The 20,000-nt window shown below is 48.3% G+C and overlaps 1 protein-coding gene across 1 annotated transcript in view; it reads left to right on the top strand.

Annotated features, from left to right (window-relative positions):
* LOC311324924 (protein crumbs homolog 2-like) overlaps nucleotides 1–7,078 on the top strand; it is a gene marked incomplete at both ends in the record, with an annotated part of 15,075 nt that extends 7,997 nt beyond the window's left edge. The window contains 9 exons of the mRNA XM_084457521.1: nucleotides 1–72; nucleotides 165–278; nucleotides 2,629–3,591; nucleotides 3,828–4,369; nucleotides 4,480–4,645; nucleotides 5,220–6,081; nucleotides 6,221–6,334; nucleotides 6,541–6,667; nucleotides 6,857–7,078. The exon at nucleotides 1–72 is cut by the window's left edge and continues 111 nt beyond it. Of these exons, the coding sequence (XP_084313647.1) occupies nucleotides 1–72; nucleotides 165–278; nucleotides 2,629–3,591; nucleotides 3,828–4,369; nucleotides 4,480–4,645; nucleotides 5,220–6,081; nucleotides 6,221–6,334; nucleotides 6,541–6,667; nucleotides 6,857–7,078 (3,182 nt within the window). The remainder of the gene's footprint in view (nucleotides 73–164; nucleotides 279–2,628; nucleotides 3,592–3,827; nucleotides 4,370–4,479; nucleotides 4,646–5,219; nucleotides 6,082–6,220; nucleotides 6,335–6,540; nucleotides 6,668–6,856) is intronic.
* Between the last annotated feature and the right edge of the window lie 12,922 nt (nucleotides 7,079–20,000).

The following is a 20,000-nucleotide window of genomic DNA, read 5'->3' as shown; positions in this document are numbered from 1 at the left end:
CTGAGCTGGACAGGAAGTTCAGCTACGAGGAGGCCGCAGGCTACATCTGCCACTGTCTGGCTGGGTTTGCAGGTGAGACCCAACACAAGGGCTGGGCTAAACCTCTGTAAGTGCTGCTACTGTGGTGTTGAGTGATAAAGTACTACCCAGGTCCTCTCTTGCAGGGCAGAGCTGTGCTGTGAATGTGGACGAGTGCGAGTCAGACCCGTGTCAGAACGGAGCGACTTGTGATGACCTGGTCAACGCCTACCAATGTGTGTGTCCTGCTGGCTTCACAGGTACGGTGGCACCACCTCTGTCTACATCACTTGCCGTGAGGGAAAACTCAAAGCGCAGAGAGTCGTCCGTTCCCATTCAAATCAATGTTCCGGGGGAAGACGTTACGTTTGAGGTATTCGGTGGAGCATGCTAGACACAGATAGCTCTCTGGGATCACCTGCAGAGCCGTGAGCCCAGCTATAAAGGGTTAATCCTGCTTCTGCTAATCGTGCTCTGCCAGGGCATCAATAGCTCTTTAGTAGACATGTGTTACCTTCAGTCAAAATAGAGAGCAAACCCTCCCGAAACCGGACCTTGAGAAACTAAATCAAGAGAAGACGAACCGCGATCGAGCAGCTGTGGAAGCTGGGGCCGCGGCCTGTCAATTATTTCGGACTGACACGCCCTCTTTGACACGCCCACAAAACGAGTTGAGCTTGGAGAGGGGGAAATGTGGGCATATAAAAAGGAGTTTTATAGTACTTAAAAATTACGGAATAACAACACTTATGGACATATTCACTTTGATTTTACCTAAAGATAACTGGCATGTGTCATGTTCAACCACTGTGTTATTCCTAAGCCAGAGTGCGTGCGTTGAGGGGATAAGAGGGCCTCTGACAGGGTGGAGATGGATGGACATATGGGGGCAGCATACAGTAACAGAAGAACGACAAAGCCAATAAAACGTGCCATATGTCAACTGTACAGTCTCGGCTTTAAAAAGGGGTCTTTCCCACAAATTTATCAGAGGGAGGGGGGATTACATTAAAGCTGCTTATAGGCCTAATCAACCTGTGATGAATAAAAGCAGACACGCAAGGTTTTCCATAGTATTTAATAAAATAAAAAAACAAACACTTATCCTCTTCCACACACAAATACCTGTTAGCTGCAATTTGAATACTTCAATATCGCTGTGCAAAGGCACCCACAAATTGTAGTTGGAATGACATACGGGCAGGAAAAAGTATGATTCCCGATTAACTTTCCTTTGCACGTGTCCAGAGATGGGCTTTCCACGTGAAGACACTGTCCAGCAGTCTCCAACAAAAGCTAAGCCAATTACACCAGACCCCCCTTGCCCACCTCGCTCCCCGGCTTTGGCTCTCTGTGAGGGCTTCTGGAGAGGGCGTCGCCCAGCAGAAGTCGGCCTCCCGTGATTGCAATGCTGTCTGCCACTAGCGGGCATCCGTAAGGCATTGATCAGGGAGGGACTACCGCAGCCCAACATTCCTGTTGTCAGCAGTGACAGGAGCCAGCTGGGAGGGCAGGCTTACGTCTCAGCCCGGGCTGGCCAGCGCTGCAGAGGGGAGGCTGCAGGCATGAGAGAGGGAGGAGAGGGAGGGGAGGAAGAGGAGGGAGGGAGGGGAGGGAGAGGAGGGAGGGAGGGGAGGGAGAGGAGGGAGAGGAGGGAGAGGAGGGAGGGGAGGGAGGGGTAACGTGGGCTGGGCTCTTCTCTAATCACTCCTACTGCCTGGTACAGAGAGGAGGGGAGTGTTCAGACTGTGTATACTGGTATGTGTGTGTGTGTGTGTGTACGTGCGTGTTAGAGAGTGGCTACTGGTTGGATCACTTCTCTGGGACCTGTCGGCGGTGTGCGTGTGCGCGCGCGCGTGTGTGTGTGTACCGTATATGCGTTGACTGCGGCTGTCTGGTGAAAAGTGGAGGATGAGCGGTCTCCTGCTGCTGCTGGCGTGGTGTTGCTGTGGGCCTCGGGGGCTGACAGGTACAGTAAACACCTTAGACAGAGAGGGACTGTGTGTTTGAGGGCGCACAAACACATCTGCGCCTCCTCTTAAAAGAAGGGCGTCAGAGAGCTTTGTCCATGGTCCGCTGACCTATCCTCTGGCTTACTATTGATCGTAGTTTGATGGGAAGTGGATCATACTATTCTTCTTAATCCTATTGGTTGATTTAACATAGAGAACGTATCTACACTTAACGTTGTTAAATGGTATGTTATGGCTGGTGACGTAGAGAGAAAAGAATCAAAGCTCACATTTGTTACAACAATTCAGAGGTCTGATCAAATTAGTTAGCGGTTTAGAGTCATTACTTTGATTGTGTTAAGATATGGAATTCTCTGCCCACAGTCATTAACAGGCCATTTGCAGCAGTAATTTCCTAATTAGCGAATGACAAGTAATCAAATCCTTCCTGCAGATCATCATGGGTGCCAATTTGCTGTATCTGATTAAATCATGTAGTTAGACTATCCGGACTCACAGTCTCCTGTTGAAGGCCTTAATGTCTCTGAATAGGGCTCAGGCTAGTTTGTTCGAGGAGCCCACTGCCAAAGAATATACTGTAGGGATGTGCATCACTTGTACTAGCACAGCATAACTGAATGCCGTTTCATTCTGCCAGGTGTGCACTGCGAGGTGGACATAGACGAGTGCGAGAGCCAGCCGTGCCAGAATGGAGGGTCCTGCCAGGACGCCGTCGACGCCTACGCCTGTCACTGCCCGGAGGCGGCGCCCGCCCAGGATCCCTGGGGCGGCCGTGAGTGCGACGTGCCGCTGATCGGCTGTCGAAACAACGAGTGCGAGCACGGGGCCACCTGTCTCCCCACGCTGACGGACGGCCGACACGGCTACACCTGCTCATGCGCCCCTGGCTTCGCCGGGGACCGCTGCGGCGTGGCCACCACCTTCTCCTTCTCCACGCCGGGCTTCGTCCTCATCCGGCTGCCCACCTCCAACCGGACCAGGAGGGAGACGGACCCCCACGCGGACCCCCACCCCCGCGGTCTCCACGTGCAGCTGCGCTTCAGGACCACTCTGCCCGACATGCTGCTCTTCTACAGAGGAACCCACGACCATTTTATGTCTCTGGAGATCGTAGGGGGTTTCCTCCAGTCCAGTCTCCAATCGGGAGAGGTGTTATGGGTCCAGCACTCAACCGCGGTCAACGATGGAGGCTGGTACGAGGCCAGCGTGACCGTGGACGAGAGGCTGGAGCTGGTGGTGCAAGGCCCGGGCTGTGACGGAGGGAACTGCACGATGCGGAACATGGGAGACAATCACCTGATGTTCCTCCAGCCGGGCTCCTTCCCAGAGGTGTATGTGGGCGGAGCCCCCCAGGAGTACCTGCTGAACACGGTCAGTCAGACGGGCTTCCTGGGCTGCATGGAGGACCTGCGGGTTGACCACAAGCTGGTGATGCCTCAGGACTTCTCCCCAGAGCAGGCCACGGGCGTGGACCAGGGCTGTAACAAGACCGACTGGTGTCACAACGACACCTGCTCCCAGCGCGGCCGCTGCGTTGACCTCTGGGTCTCCGCCAGGTGTGACTGCGACCGGCCCTACTCCAGCGTCAGCTGTGAGGAAGGTAAGATCTCTCATGTCAAGAATTTAAAAAATCCTCCTCAGTAATGAGATCCTAGCCATTTCAAACACAGAACACTTGACATTGAAACGGTGTTTGTGAGGCAATGAAACATCAACGCAGTTCTGCCCTGAACACAAGTCTACGCGTTTTTACGGGACCGGGTTCAGCTGACCCCCAGGTCTCATTGAGAACGGGTAATAGCTCTCTCTAACAGCACCCCCTCTCCCCCCTCTCAGAGTACCCATCGTGGACGTTCGGTCCCCGGGGCCTCTCCGGCTACGCCTCCTTCAACATCACCCGGGACCACGGAGACAACTTCACCGTCTCCTTCTTCCTGCGCTCCCTGAAGCCCGGCGGCCTGCTGCTCCAGCTCCACAGGAAGGAGGAGCCCTACTTCAGCGTCTACCTGCGCAACAGCGCCGTGGCCGTCAACGGCCACCCCACCGCCGTCCTGTCCGAGTCCGCGCAGCTCGCCGACGGACGCTGGCGGCCGGTCACGGTGGAAGTCCGCCGCGGCCACGTGGCTTTCCCCGGCGCCGGCGGGCACCGCTCCCTGGGCAGAGTGGTGAGCGTGGAGGAGGGGGACGTGGTTTACCTGGGGGGTCTCCCGCCTGGGAAGAAAACAGCCCCCTGGGCGGTTCCCTTCAAGGGCTGCCTACAGGACGTTCGCCTGGACCACATGCGCCTGGCCCAGAGCGACGCCCAAGGCGACGACGAGTACGCCATGGTGTCGGAGGAGAATGTGATGGACGGGTGCGTCAGCGATGATGCGTGTCAGGTACAATACCGCGAAAACGACAGATACCGTATCTGATTCTATCTAGGAGACGGCGCTGACCGTGCGAAGTTCTGTTCGCCGACTCAACCTTTTACTGTTTCTCGTTCCAGGACGAGCCCTGTCTGAACGAAGGCGGGTGTACGGTCACCTGGAACGACTTTGAGTGTGACTGTCCTGTGGGCTTCTCAGGCAGGACGTGTGACAGACGTATGTGGTGCGTCGGTGACCCCTGTGTCCCGGGCTGCCAGTGTGTTGACCTACCAGATGGTTATGAGTGTGAGTTTAATACCATTTTCCTCTCTCCTATCTAGTGTTCTCCGTATTCAACATTTATTTCTCACTTCGATATCTGTCTTTCTCTCCTCTCCCTCTTCTCTATTCTCTCTCTCCCTCTATCTTCCCCTCTCTTTCTCCCTCTATGTACCTCTCACTCTCTCCCCCTCTCTCTACCTTATTATGATTTTATTTTGTATTGGTTTATTTAGTGAGGACATAGTTCATTACATATTGATGAACACATACAAATACATGACTGTGTAAACATGCCGGATTTAGCTAGGAGCTCGTTTCCATCCGCAGTCCTCAAACATTAAACATTAAAAAGAGGTACTCACAGAAGAATAAACATTAAAAGACAATTACAACAACAATAATAATAATAATTATTATAATAATAATTATAATAATAATAATGAATACCTCTCTCTATCTCTCTCTCCCTCTCACTCTCTCTCTCTGTTTCTGACATGCACATAGAGGAAGTACAGTACTATTACTGTATGTGTAGAGGACACAGTTTCAGTATATTGAGTATTTTTGTAGTGATGTGTCCTTCCTCCTCTTCATCCAGGCATCACTAATGCCACCTTTGAGAACAACGCCCTGCAGTTTGCTGCCAACGGTTCGCTGACCGAGGCGGTGACCAGCGTCTCCATGGAGCTGCGAACCAGAGAGGAAGACGGCGTGCTGCTACACGCCACCAACGGCGCCGACACCCTCTGCCTGGTCCTGCTCAACTCCTCGCTGCTGGTCAAGATACGCAGCGGCAACAGCCTGGAGCTGCTGGCCTTCACCAGCGAGTGGCCCATCTCGGACGGCGCCTGGCACCACCTGCACCTGGCCATGGCCGACCCGCCACAGGCCTCGTCCCGCTGGCTCCTCACCATGGATGGGCAGAGAGCAGGCCGCAGCAGGACCACGGGCGGCAACCTCAACTTCCTCAATGACACCACGGTGTGGCTGGCGGAGAACTTCACAGGCTGCCTAGGGGAGGTGAGGGTGGGGGGGGTCTATCTGCCCCTGACGGGCCACCAGGAGCCCCCCCAGTCCAGCCGCTTCCTCAGGCAGGGCGGCCAAGAGCCCCAGCTGGGGTGCACCGGTGCCCCCGTGTGCCAGTCTGAGACCTGCTCCGACCGGGGGACGTGCCAGGACCTCTTCAACCTCTTCAACTGCAGCTGTGCCCCAGGCTGGGAGGGCCAGCGCTGCCAGATTAACTCAGATGAGTGTGCCTCGGGCCCCTGCGTCCACGGCACCTGCACGGACCTGCTGGCGGACTACCGGTGTGAGTGCCAGCCTGGGTACGGGGGCAAGGACTGCCAGGAGGAGCTGGACGACTGCCATGAGCACAGCTGTGAGAACGGAGGGTCTTGCCTGGACGCCACGGGCACCTACAGCTGTGTGTGCCCAGATGGGTTCAGTGGTCGGCGCTGCCAGTGAGTACAGACAACACACATGTTGTTTGGTTCGGTTTGTGTGTGTGTGTGCGTGCACGGAAATATGTAGTGACTGACTGAAATGTCTCTGTACATATATTCCATAAAATGACAAGAATATTGAACTATTCTATCACAGGTGGAGATTCCCAGCTCAGGAGTGTAAGGACTTGGAGTGTGTTAATGGAGGGGTATGCATTAATAGCACCTGGGGTCCCAACTGTACCTGCAAGCCTGGATATGCTGGAGACAGGTCAGGAAATTGTCTGATCCACACTTCATCACACACTGTATACCTACAAAATACAGTCCTATGTTCGTAAATGAAAGGTTCTCATGGACATACAGGCAACTGAAGACCTGACCTGCGTATTTGATAGTAGTATACAGTAGTATAGTAGTATTGTGTTACTTCTATATTGAAGTTTAATGTTTTTAAGTCTGTGTGTTCTCTCTCAGGTGTGAGACGAGGACAGCCACGTGTGAGTCCAACCCTTGTCTCAATGGCGCTACCTGTGTGGACAGCCCCGACAGCTTCCAGTGTGTGTGTGTGCCAGGGTTCAGCGGTACACTGTGTGAGAGCATCGTAAGTGACCCTGATATCAAAAGTCCTCACAGTCAGTTATTGTAAGAGTTACAGGGAGAAAAGATACCACTACACAGTAGTACTACAGTATAACAATGTCATAACAGTACAAAACAGACAGTGAATGTCCACTGACCTCAACCATAGTTGGTACTAATGCCCTGTGCTCTCTCCTCTCGCCCCAAATAGAAGCTGTCGCAGAAGGAGCGTGTTCCCTGGCTGGTGATCGCCATCCCTCTGGGCAGCCTGTGTGTGCTGCTGGCCGTCATGGCCCTGGCATGCATGCTCATGACTGCCCGCAGGAAGCGCCAGTCTGAGGGCACCTACAGCCCCAGCGCCCAGGAGGTGGCCGGGGCACGCCTGGAGATGGGCAGTGTGCTGAAGGTGCCCCCCGAGGAGAGGCTGATATGACGACTGACAGGCCAGACGTCTCAGTAGCCTCCGCGGGCCACCGAGGGCTACAGATACACACTGAGCGGAGTCCCTCTGAAGTGTCCAGGAGAGGACAGGCCACCAGCGGTGTGGACATTTGCCCTCACAGTGGTGCCATGCTGCTGGCTCCTGACCTTAGGGTGTGGGGGGGGGGTGGAGTGGAGGAGAAGAGGGGGGGGGGGGGAGGGGGGGTTGACCAGGGCTGATCTCCTGACTAGGGAGCACAGCTTGGTTTGGGCCTCAGAGACACAGGAGGAAGAACAGAGGACCTGTTCTCTCCCCACTACTCAGGCACTCTCAAGGGGGACTAGATCTTCCCTAGTTTACCCCCTTGGCCACACTGGATTGTTGAGGTCTAAAAGGACAAAAGCCTCAGATCTAACCTACCTGTGAACATACTGTACAGCAATACCCTATAGTCATTATTTGAGGGTTCCCATGTTGATGACTATTTTTCTGATATGCACTATATAGGCTCAAAGGCGAACCACTATGACCATATATACTTTTCTGTGTCTGTGTACAGTATACTTGTCTTTTTCCTCTGTTACTGTACAGTATGTATTTTTTTGTATTGTGCAAATGTTTGACAATGAGAACCCATTTGAGGTGAGTTGGGAACACACTGTATCAGCTGTATCTCTACTGTAGGTCTGAGGACACCGTGCTCAAATAGGTCAGATACCCATTTCACTTTTCTGTCTTCTACCCCAAGTTACAAATGGACACTCTCGCTGTCCATCAGAGAAGCTGAAGATCTTATTATTTAACTGCTCTTTAATTTCTGTATCTGGTGCAATGCTGTGGAAAGGCACCAATTTCTTTATTAAATTAGCTTGATGAAATATTTATACAAATACAGGCTCAATGCATGTCTAAAAAGATTCAGAGTCAGTTGGATTTTTGAAATTAATCTGCAACATGTGAATGCTCATGCCAGGCATGTTTGTGTGTGCCTTATGTAAATGTAGCCTACCTGCACCCACACAACGCTGACAGAACCATTTAATTAAAATGAGTTGAACAATCAGTGAACACGTGCAAAGACAGATGGCTGATTGAAGCCTGTGAGTAGAATGTCTCTATGGGAAACTCACTATGTTGATTGTAAGTGAAGAGAGCGTGACATGATCCAGATCAGCATGACCACGACCATGCGGTGGCTGTGTGTTCCTGCTGGCTGGTCCTCCTGCAGGCAGGGAACATGTTACTGAACAGGGCCAGGCCGACACACTGAGCTGTTCTCCGACGCCTGGAACGTACACTGGACTCACAGATGTCTAGACTGGACTGATGGTTACTTCAGTTCTTTACTGCACAGTAATGGCTTTACACTGGACTCTGTTCTACTCTTAACAGTAGGCTACCATGCACTGTAGACTGGACCAGATGAGGTACTCAGTACATTGTTTCAAACATTGTACAGACGGTTGGTGTATTCCTCGATTGCAAAATGTGATGATTCAATCCAATTGGATAATGACACTGTTATATTATGTAAATGTACATTGTGTGATTAATTTCAAATGTTTCTGTTGGATTCCAAAAAGTCATATAATAAAGCTAAAAATCATTAAAAACTTGATGAACGTTATTGACTGTCTGATTGTACGGGTAACTGTTGATATTAGGTGGTGTGCAGAGACTTCAAAATCTCTATCTTCATTTGTATCTGTTCCACCCACAAAATTATCTGTATCTGTATATGTAGGAAGTAGGGGTGGCTTAAATAGAAAGATGTCACTAAAACCAGGTAGTGAGAAAAGCCTCTAAACGGCTCCATTTCCTGACTGTTCTAGTCAGACACGGTCTAGCCTGCAAGGTCCTATTTTGATAGCGTATAATCCTTTTGATTGTTATCAATGTACAGTTAGCTAGACCCTTTAACAGCAGGGCTTAGAGAGAACACCAATGGACATTCTATTTCTCACAGATCCAGTTAAATTCGGAAAAACAACTCAGATCAGACCATGATCCTAGTTGGTCATTGGGCCAGAATGCCACACAGTCCTGGTCTCTTCCTGCATTGGAATCAGGCTGTCCACTGGCCCAATGCCTGCAGTGTAGACAACACAGAGAATCACTGTCTAGTCCTGCATTAGCCATACTATAAAAACACACAATAACACTGAGATCAATGATAATCAGTCTTCAGCCTTACATTGTGGTCAGTGGTGATCCGTCCACCCAGGTCCAGGTCCCCTCTCTCTCCTTGTCACTCAAACCAATCCAGAACCAGGAACCAGCTCCATATTTATTGAGGAATATCTAGTGATGGTGGAAAAAAAATCCACATGAATCATCACACAAATCTCTCTCTCTCCCTCTCTCTCTCTCTCTCTCTCTCTCTCTTTCTCCCTCTCTCTCTCTCTCTCTCTCTCTCTCTCTCACACACACACCCTCTCACCTGTTCCTCTCTGCTGTTTATGACCACGAGGAGTGCTCCTCTGCTCAGACAGTCCTGTCTGCTCTTCTCCCAGGTTTTCTGCTCAGTGGATGCGTAGTAACAGTTGCAGCCAAACGCCCTCCATTCTGGGGGACAGGCTCTTTCGGCTCTTTCTTAAGGTTTTAGTGAAATAGAGGACAGATATAAGATGGTTTAAGGTTCGAATAGTCAATAGCAAATAAACATTTTTTTTTTTTTAAAGATCAGAACTGAAAATCATTCCTGACACAGATCTAGGCTGCTTTTCCATTTTAACTTAATGTCTAGTAAGTTACATTGTGCTCACTTCTAATTATCTGATTCAGAACTTCTATTTCCTTCTTTAGCTGGTCTCTCTCCTCAGTCAGGCTGTTGTTGCTGGCCTGTAGCTGGTCTCTCTCCTCAGTCAGGTTGTTGTTGCTGGCCTGTAGCTGGTCTCTCTCCTCAGTCAGGTTGTTGGAGCTGGCATTTTCATCTGTGTGAGTATGAGCATCACATGAGAGGAGAGAGAAGTTGTGGTTGGTTTGATGCAGAGAGGCTGGGTTCATTTTGCTCAAGTTTGAGCTTATCTCCTCTTTTCTCTCCGTTTCACCCCAGAATGTATTTAGTAATTATCCAGTAATACTGATATTTAAAACATAATTGTAATCTGTTATTTACTGTCTCTTGGTGATATACTGTATAGGTCATTGACATTTTCTCCTACTGTATAAGCCAGGGTAAGCCTGGCATCCCTACAAAATAAAAATTCCCGGTTGAGCACAAGCCTGTTTAATTTTTAACTTTAGCCACAACCTTTCTTCCTCTCCGCCCCCTTTTTTCACACAGACGGGAGAGATCCCATGGGAACAAAACGTTTATTTTTAATTTTTAAGGAGATGTACAGTCTGTTTTGCTGATGAATTAACTGTCAAACTGATTGCAGAAACTGGTTGACCAATTAAGTGACCCATTGATATACTAGACTTTCTGCTTACTGTTATGTTTCTCTGTGTATGCAACTCTGTGTTTTGTTTTCTCCTCCTGTTCTCGGTCCCACTCCCAGATTCCTGAGTGGATCCAATTATAATTAATATAATTCAAAGCATTTTAATAAATATGTGCATTGTGATTTGTCATTTGTGTTTGTCACTGAATGTTATAGAAGCTATATAAAAATGTGGTTACCTGGTGGTGCTATGTCCGTTATTGAATTTATGTGCAGTAATTGAACATTTGAAATACTCCTGTTTTGAAATTATACCTACAGTATGTCTCAGTAATTACCCATTATATATTAGGCTATACTTTGCATGTATTTACCAGGTAAATGTTTAGTTTGTTGTTTCAGACGGACGTGAGGGGGGGGAGCGCAGTAGTTTTTCTGTGGGGGTGTAATTTCTAAATGCAATGCACAGTTTTTAGGCTACTGTAGTTTTCCTGTATGTTTATTTATTTATTTTTCATAAAATGCCACTGCTCAAGAGCCCTTCTGGTGCCTAGAAACCTCATATGTCTGTAGCATACCATTGGGAATCACTGCCCTTTAAAAACATTGACTGTGGACCAATAAAAACCATTAAGCTTAATCATTTGCAACATGGTGAAGTGATGGCAGAGGAACTGCAGGTTGACATGGACTGTGAAGTTGATGTGAGAAAGCACTAAAACAGTGTCAAGAAGTACCAGTTATAGAGTATATTTTCAATAACCAAGTGTAAATAATCAACTCCACAAAGTGATACAAAAGCACTGACTTGGGAGTACATTATTTACTTGGTGTCAAAGGGTTACACTACAGGTGTTAAAAAGTACCAGTTATGGAGTACATTTTCACTCTGAAAGTGTTGATTAATCACCTACAAAGTGCTCAGTAAGCACTGACTTGGAGTACATTTTTACACGCTTAGTTTTCCAGGGTTACTCTGCAAGTGTTGGAAAGCATTGAAATGGTGTCAAAAAGTACCAGTTACAGAGTACTTTTTCTCTCTGCAAGTGTCTATATTGGGAGTTAATATTTTTACACTTTTGACCACTGAACACCGAACTCTTGGACTTGTATACACCCCGAAACCAGTGTTAAATGTACTCTTATAGAGTCATATATACACTGTGATTTTTGCTGTGTAGGTTTCTCAGTAATTACCCATTATATTTTAGGCTATACTTTGCATGTATTTACCAGGTAAATGTTTAGTTTTTTCAGACGGACGTGAGGGGGGGAAACGCAGTAGTTTTTCTGTGGGGGTGTAATTTCTAAATGCAATGCACAGTTTTTAGGCTACTGTAGTTTTCCTGTATGTTTATTTATTTATTTTTCATAAAATGCCACTGCTCAAGAGCCCTTCTGGTGCCTAGAAACCTCCCGTCAGGCAATGCTTTGAAAGTGCATCCACAAAAAATGAGCGTGGGCTGTGCTGGCTCTGGCATACCTGGTACCAGGACCCACCAGATGCCACTGGCATACCTGGTACCAGGACCCACCAGATGCCACTGGCATAGGTATTGCAAAACGGCAACAGACTCACAGAAGATGAGACGCAAGGATATGTTGAGAGTGGCTTGTAGGAGACACAGCAGACCTAGGGTCAGAACAGCCAGCCTGTAGACATTTCTTCCTGTAGGATTAACACACACACACACACACACACACACACACACACACACACACACACACACACACACACACACACACACTGTTGTTCCAGTTCCTTGATATCTATGGGTCAGAACTACAGACAAAGTATCACAATTAATGATTGTTTTAATTAACAAAATATAAATTAAATGTAACAAAGAGGTCTGATACTGTATGGATCTGGTTCAGAGCTCAACGTCAGCCTGATGAATCAGATCAGAGGACATAAAGATTCTAAACATGTTGACACCTTTATAACCTATACTACAGAGGATAAAAGCCAATCAAGACCATTAGAAAGAAACTTTAACCAGTAATTGACGAATAGGAAGATATGATTCCTGTAACTGGGAAAAGTTTTTACAGTAATATGTCACTCAAACAACTCAATTTCCACTGCTCATCTGACATTTGAACATTTTGCAAGGGGCCCCAGCATTGGCAGCTGTCAAACTAGGAGCACACCCACGCATCCTGACCACAACTCTAACAGTCCCGTTCAAATGTTTATCTATCAACCATACTCAACCACAGTAAGATCCCATCTTGGGGTCCATGCACTTTGCCTGTTGAACAGAGAAGCATCTATGCAGCAGTATCACACTCTGTAGTCTGTACTAACCACATCTACCGTATATGAGACAAATTGCACATCTTGCCACATGCCGTCCCCAAAACCATATGGGGCTGAGAACATACAGTACTAACTACAAATGACCTTTCATTACTGTAGCTCTTTTGACAATACAAGCAGACTATGCAGAATGATTAACCTTCATCAAACAAAAATCACTCGATAGATTTCAGTAGGAAACAACACAGCATTGAGCACCTGACAGCTAAGTTAAATTTGGGGTGGACTGAGACATGGAAACATATCGCGGCTAGGCCATTTTTACAGGCTTTGCACGCACACACATAAAACACCAAAGCTTTTGCATATTTTGATTATTGCAACAGTGACCTCTGACCTCCTGTGTTGTTTTATACAGGCTTGGGTTTCTTAATTATTTTCAAAGACATGGTGCCAATCGGTGGTGGGACACAACTCCTCGGACAGTGATATTCCAACAACAAAGACACACACATACATACACATACACACACACACACGCACACACTTTTTGCTTTTGAAAATTATCTTACTTCTTTGCCCGTCTTTTTTCCTTATCCTTTTTCAAGCCATGTTTGGGTGCGAGCACGCCCATTAATCATATTCTTACCTGATTGTGGGGTCTCTGTGGTCCGCTTTCTGTCCCTCCGTTTCTCAGATGAATTCACATAGTCACTCATCTCCATATTGATGTTACTACAGTATGGTTAGAATAGACCAACTACACCCTTGTCCAGTTTTGCTACTGAGCTGTTTTATAAGGATACACTACGGATGTGTCTGTCTCTTCTTTTAACTAATGCTTACTTCTAAGAAGCCGAGTTTGAGGTTGACAAACAGGAAGCTCTGTGAATTCCTCGGTTTCAGAGCTAGGCGAACTGGTGATTGCGGCTACTGTAACGGCTCGGGTCTGAATGCTGACTGCTGCACGCACAGAGAAAAGAAGGGTATGTTTCTTCTTATCTGACTGGGAAAGATGGCAAATAAGCAAATTTTGTTCCTTTAAAAACAAAAAACAAAGTTCCTTTAACAACTACCCACAAAGTCCCCAGCTGCATATCTGCTGCAGAAGCATTATTAACTAAAACCAAAGAATTAGTGGTTTGATAGTCGACTAGTCAACTATTCTGTGAAACCCCTAACACATACTGTACTGTACAAGGCAATGTGGAGAGCAACAGCAAAAGAGGTGAACAACCTGTGGCTGTACCTGCTGCATAGCCACTTGGGACTCCAGACATGCACATGTCCTGGGGCACTCTCCACACACACCAGCAGCGGTGGTCACATTTGTCTGGGCGGCCTGCTTGGTATTGTGGGCATGGAGATCAGTCATTGCCTCACTAACCTTGGAGTGCAGAGACTCAGGAGTGCAGCAGTGATTTTTCTTATGAGTAGAAATATCTGGCCATTTATGAAATTGTGCCAGAGCGCTCAGAAACTGTGGAGCTCTAGTCTACTTGACTATTAATCCCCACTTAAGTTTGTAATGAAATATTAATTTTATTCAACTCAGTTGCATTCAACCACTCAATCTGTTTGCCACTCAAACTGCATCATGGTAAAATAATATGATTAGTGTCGTGTACAATAGCTATCAACTATAAGTTGTTTAAATAAGCATCTACATGGCCGCATGGAGATGATGTAAACCCCAAGGCTTTTGACCAACCTCAAAAACAACCCCTGACAGACTGTCCTCCTTTTATTTGCTTTGGGTGCACTGTGGAGTGTTTAAGTGAGTTTGGTAGTGGATACTAGCTTGTACCATAATTGCATTATGCTAGCTTTAGCAAGATGTGAATGGCCAAACAAGGGGCAGCATAGAAGCAGTTGAAAATTATCTCAATCAATCAACAGCATAATGGGTAAGTTGTAAATGAGGCACTGTGTCCAAAATTCTGAACTATCCCTTTAATGCAATATTTGTCACTAGAAAGGGAAAGAGAGAACACCCTAGCCTGGACAAATAGACTCTTTCTCTCTGGGTACGCTATAGTTCTTTGATCTGTGATGGGCTGATATGAATGTGCCTCTGACATTGACACTGGGGGACCCATCCACTCAGAGTTAAAAATTAAAAGTTAATTTCTCTTCGCTGAGGGGAAAAAAAAGACAGCCCTTAACTGCATAGGCGATGATAGCCAGGCTTGCCACGGACTACAGAGACCAAAGCTGGGATCATTGCCATCAATAACAGTCCAAACATGAGGAGACTACTGACATGTGGAGAGGAGGCTGATACTGCTGACATAAATAGGTGATTGCAATCACAAGATGATATGTGAAAAAGTCATATCTGAAAAAGTGGCCGAATATTGCAGGTAGCATATTCTTAGAAAAATCCATCAATGGCTCTCACTCTTTCAACCTTCCTCTCTCTCTCTCTCTCTCTCTCTCTCTCTCTCTCTCTCTCTCTCTCTCTCTCTCTCTCTCTCTCTCTCCTCACAGCTCTCTTTGAAGATCTAATGGTGAATTCCTTTGTGTCTTTGTCAGACTCCCACCCTGGGTGGGTGCTGAGCTGGTCAGTGCCTCTCTCCCTAATGAAGGGAGCTGCAGCAGGAGCTGGAGCACGGCGTGGCCCCTCCCTAATCCCTGTGTGGGGGTGGAGGTAGCAGGAATGCTGAGCTGGAATCCTTGCTGTGATGAACCCTTCCCCTATACGTATAAACACACATTTGCAGGCACACTGCACACACATACTGTACACACACACGTGCATGCACGCACGCGCACACACAGTGATGATGTGGCAAATATGGTTCCTAATGCCAACCCCATTAACATTGGATACAGTACGCTAGCACCTAAAATATCAGAGACCCGCTGCCGTCAGAATCACCTGGATTAACAATAAAACAAATTAATCCAGATATAGGAGTGCTTTAGGTTAGGGACGATTATAGAGGCAGAAAGAGAGAGGGAGATAAAATAAAATGTAAAAGCAGGCGAATGGAAACTTGGACAAAGAGACGCACTCCAGCACCCATTTGAGCCCTGACTGTTCCCCTCCCTCTTCCTACCGTACAGCTCAGAGGGACGAGTGGGAGGGGGGGGACGGGGGGGTGGGGTGCGGGACGCCGGGGCCCTCCGCTCCCCCCGCGCTGCGCCGCGTGTCGGCGACTGACAGGCTTGACAGACGAGGGCTGTTCCTGGGTAAGTATCATGTCAGGCAGAGGCGGCGCGCGGCGGGAAGTGCGCTGGCGCGGCGGTGTCAGCCATCATGGTGCCAGCGCGCCGTCTAATGAGGGAAACGGCCGCTTCTCCTGCTCCCTCCTCGGTGTCAGCCGCCGTCGACAAATCAGCGGCGCGTCACCGTCGCCCGCAAATGATATGTTGACAAATGCAGATATTTCACTTTTAATTGACACTAAGAGATGGAGATGATCCTGCTGCCAGGGCTTCTGAGGAAACAATGTGAAGTCGAGATAGAGAGGGAAGGAAGAGAGGGGGGGACAGAGAGAGAGAGAACGAGAGAGAGGGAGGGAGGAAGAGAGGGAAAGGGAGGATGTAAAGGGTGCTTGAGGAAAGAAGATGTTGGAATAAGCTTGGAAGATGTTTAATATTTGCACAGGGTTGTCATTTTTGCCTGCGTCGTGCACATGACTTGGCTGTGGAGGAGAGGGGAAGCGGGCGGAGATTAGAGGTGTGTTTGGGAGGGTTGTCAGTGCTGACAGCCGCAGGGAGAGGAAGCAGGGCGGCGGCATTGATAGGGTCGCCGCTGATTGACTGTTCTAAACCCTGGCAACATTACCTATTCGTTCAGCCAGGTGCGCTCTCTCTGCACTCCAAGGTAGACTACGTCTCTGCGCTGGCACACAAAGGCTGAAATAGGAATAGCCAATATGCTAATTTGTGTGTAGTTAACTCTGATAATAGGACCGATATTTGAGGAAAACTGAATTGTCAAGCTTTAGTACACGTCCAAGTTCAAGCAGCTTCGCCGCTTTGAACTGAGCAGTAGACAATCTATAGACTGCTTTAACATATACGTACAAAACAATAAATGTGTTAAATGAAATCAAACAATTATAGCGAACCGGTGCGTTTGTGCTGGAAAAGTATGAGTGTATATAATTGGAATGAAATTGCATTTGATCATCTTGGGTACAGGTCTCTCTGTAGTGTTGAAGAGCCTTTATCCCGGAGTAGCAGTACTTAATCGTCACCACTAGAGAGCAAACATGAGCTGCAGCCATGCTCTGATCTGAGAGGAAGGGGGTGTAAGTATGAGGGTGTTTACTTTGGGTTTGTTCAAATCAGATCAATTTAAATGGCTAAACTTCCCATCTTCCACAGCCCTCATGAATAAAGCTATGGCCGAGAGAACGGCTCATCCTGTCTCTAGCGCCAGGCTGTCTCTGAAGCGCACACACATACACACACACCAAGATCCTCTATGAGGCTAATAGTTACAGGTCACTGTGGAACATCATTAGATATCCAGCTGTCAGCCAGATCCTTGGATGCTAAATTGGATGAGTGGGTGTCTGGGTGAGAACGATACCGCTGAATAATGACTCAATTGCATATTGTCTGATCTGTGAAAAAACCCTGTCCCTTCTCACCTTAAAATGTCTATTAGAATTGAAAGCAGATGTAACTGGAAATGCCTCCGCTTTCACAGGAGTTTGGCTGAATCGCTTGACTTGAGGGCCTTTTCTCACGGAAATGAGAGTTTAAAAGGACTAGGTTTTCATGTGGAGGTTAGAGAGTATATTTACTCTGCTGATGAATACTGTGTTAATTGTTAGCGTCGGTGTAATGCTATGTGAATGGAATGCTAATGTGTACCCGAGGGTAGGGCTGGTGGAGAGGGAGAGATCGCTCATTACGGTAATTAGACCTGCAGGAGAGGATCCCCCAGCCCAGCAATAACTCCAGTATCTCTGACACACACACACACACGCACACACACACACACACACACACACACACACACACACACACAATCACCCAAAGGTAGATGAGCCAACTTTTGGGGACATTGCATTGACTTATTACATTAATTCCTTATTCCCTTACCCTAAACCTAACCCTAACCTTAGCTATAACCGTAACCCCAACCCGAAAAACCCAATTGGGGGAAACCAATTTTGCCCACAATTCAACATCCTGTCGCCAAATGTGGCCTATGTTAGGAACACGAATATACACACACGCAAACACGCACACACACACAAACGCAAACACCTTCCCATTTTGTCCCCATTAGTCTGAAATGTCCCAATCTCTGAACAGCTGGGAGGCAAAGAGGAGCGTGGCAGACAGACAGGCAGACAGACAGACAGAGAGACAGGCAGACAGACAGACAGACAGACAGACAGACAGACAGACAGACAGACAGACAGACAGATAGACAGACAGACAGGCAGGCAGGCAGGCAGGCAGGCAGGCAGGCAGGCAGGCAGGCAGACAGACAGAGCGTTGGCAGGGTTAAGCTGCAGCAGGAGGAGGGCTACAGTACCTGTCCATCCAGAGCCCAGTGGGCCGGTGCTGTGCGGACAGACCAGGGGTCCCGGCCTCCAGATGGGGGTCAGGGCCGGGGGGTCACGTCTCGGCCGTGTCCAGAGCACGCTGGGTCACGCTGGGGTCAGTGGCGGGGGGGGGGGGGGGGGTTGGTGTGGAGGTGGGATGAAAGCATGGGCCTGCTTGTCTGAACTTTAAACAGGGGAAATCTGGAGAGGAGGCGGCGGAGGAGGACAACAGAGCTAATTAGGCGGGAGGAGCTGACAGAGCCCAGCCAAATGGCTCAGCGCCAGCAAACAAAGGCAGCGGGCGCCGTGGCAATGGGTACGGTACGGGCGGGCGCGGTGGAAGGAGACCACTTCATTAAAGACCGGCTGGAGCAAAGCGTGCACTGGGAAGGCACGAAGACAAGGAGAGAGAGAGAGAGAGAGAGGGAGAGAGAGAGAGAGAGAGAGAACGGGAGGGAGACAGGCAGGCAGGGAGGCAGCGAGGGAGGAGGTAGACAGGAAGGGAGGTACGAGAGGAGAAATGAAAGGCTGTTTAATTAAGCCGGAGCTGCAGGGCCAGCCGTGGAAGCAGCCGTGGGTCCAGCCTGTCAGCGTGCTGCTGGTACACGTCCACCTCCTCTGGTGGGTGACAGAGAAAAAAAAGCCCTGTCCAGTGAAGTCTGTACTGCATCCATCTGAATGTCTGTGTGTAACGTGTGTGTGTGTACTTTAGGTGTGTGTGTGCGTGTGTGTGTGTGTCCTGACCTTTACTAACTCTAAGAAAGCAAAAAAAGATAGAAGAAATATACACTCGCAACAGATCATTGCATGGTTGCATCATCAGCATTGAGGACCACTCATTAGTCTCCCTCTCACTGCGGGAGCCAGGCCAGAAGGGTTGTGGATCATGTGCCCCACCTTCCGGCGCTGTAACGCACTGATGCTGTCGCACCGTGCCCTCTGCACCGCCGGCGAGAGAAAAGTGCCCCTTACTTCCTCTCACATGCTGGGACAGACAAAGGGCCAGCTCTCCACACATGAAAGGGCTCATGCATATTAAACCCCCGCGGGTTTGCTCCTGCCCTCATTTATAATCCATATTCCTTAAGAGCTCTGAGAACAACATGCCTATTAGGTTTCTTATGCCGTTTTATAACCAGTACGACGCAGTCACTGCCCCTGCTTGGACTTGCTGGTGCACTGGCTCTGGTCCACGCTGCCGGAAAAAGCATTCGCTGTTCAGTTCTGACAGGAATCGAATCTGGTTGATGAAAAGATCTAATGATGAAAAGATCTAATGCACTGAAGCACCGGGGAAGCCTTTTAGTCGTAGATATACAGTTTGCAGCAGGTAAAGGGACTTTTAACAGGAATAACATGGATTGATCAGATGCCATTGCATCATGCAGACCCTTATCATGTTATGAGAAATCAGGACAAATTAAGATGTGAGTGTTACGTAATGTTAAAAGCTAACTGCTCACTGAACCAGAACAAGCAGGACTTCAGGTCTATTGATATTCGGTTATAGTCATTTGAATAGACTGAATACAGTACTGTATGTAGACATCAAGAATATGAATATGATGGTGATTGTGCTCAGTGAAAGTAAAAGTGAAAGTCTTTGTTGTCCTCTTACACTCAAAAGCAGACAACTTTGAAGCCTTTCTAATCAATACTGAATAAAGGACTCAGACATGTCAAGGACTGAATGACCTAGGACTGTACCTAAGGGAAGGGATGATTCAAACACGCCCCGTTCTGTGCTCCAACAGGAGCTTGATGAGTAA

This window comes from Borostomias antarcticus, assembly GCF_949987555.1.
Source record: "Borostomias antarcticus genome assembly, chromosome: 23".
NCBI lineage: Eukaryota > Metazoa > Chordata > Actinopteri > Stomiiformes > Stomiidae > Borostomias > Borostomias antarcticus.
This window is presented reverse-complemented; position numbering and strand designations above follow the sequence as displayed.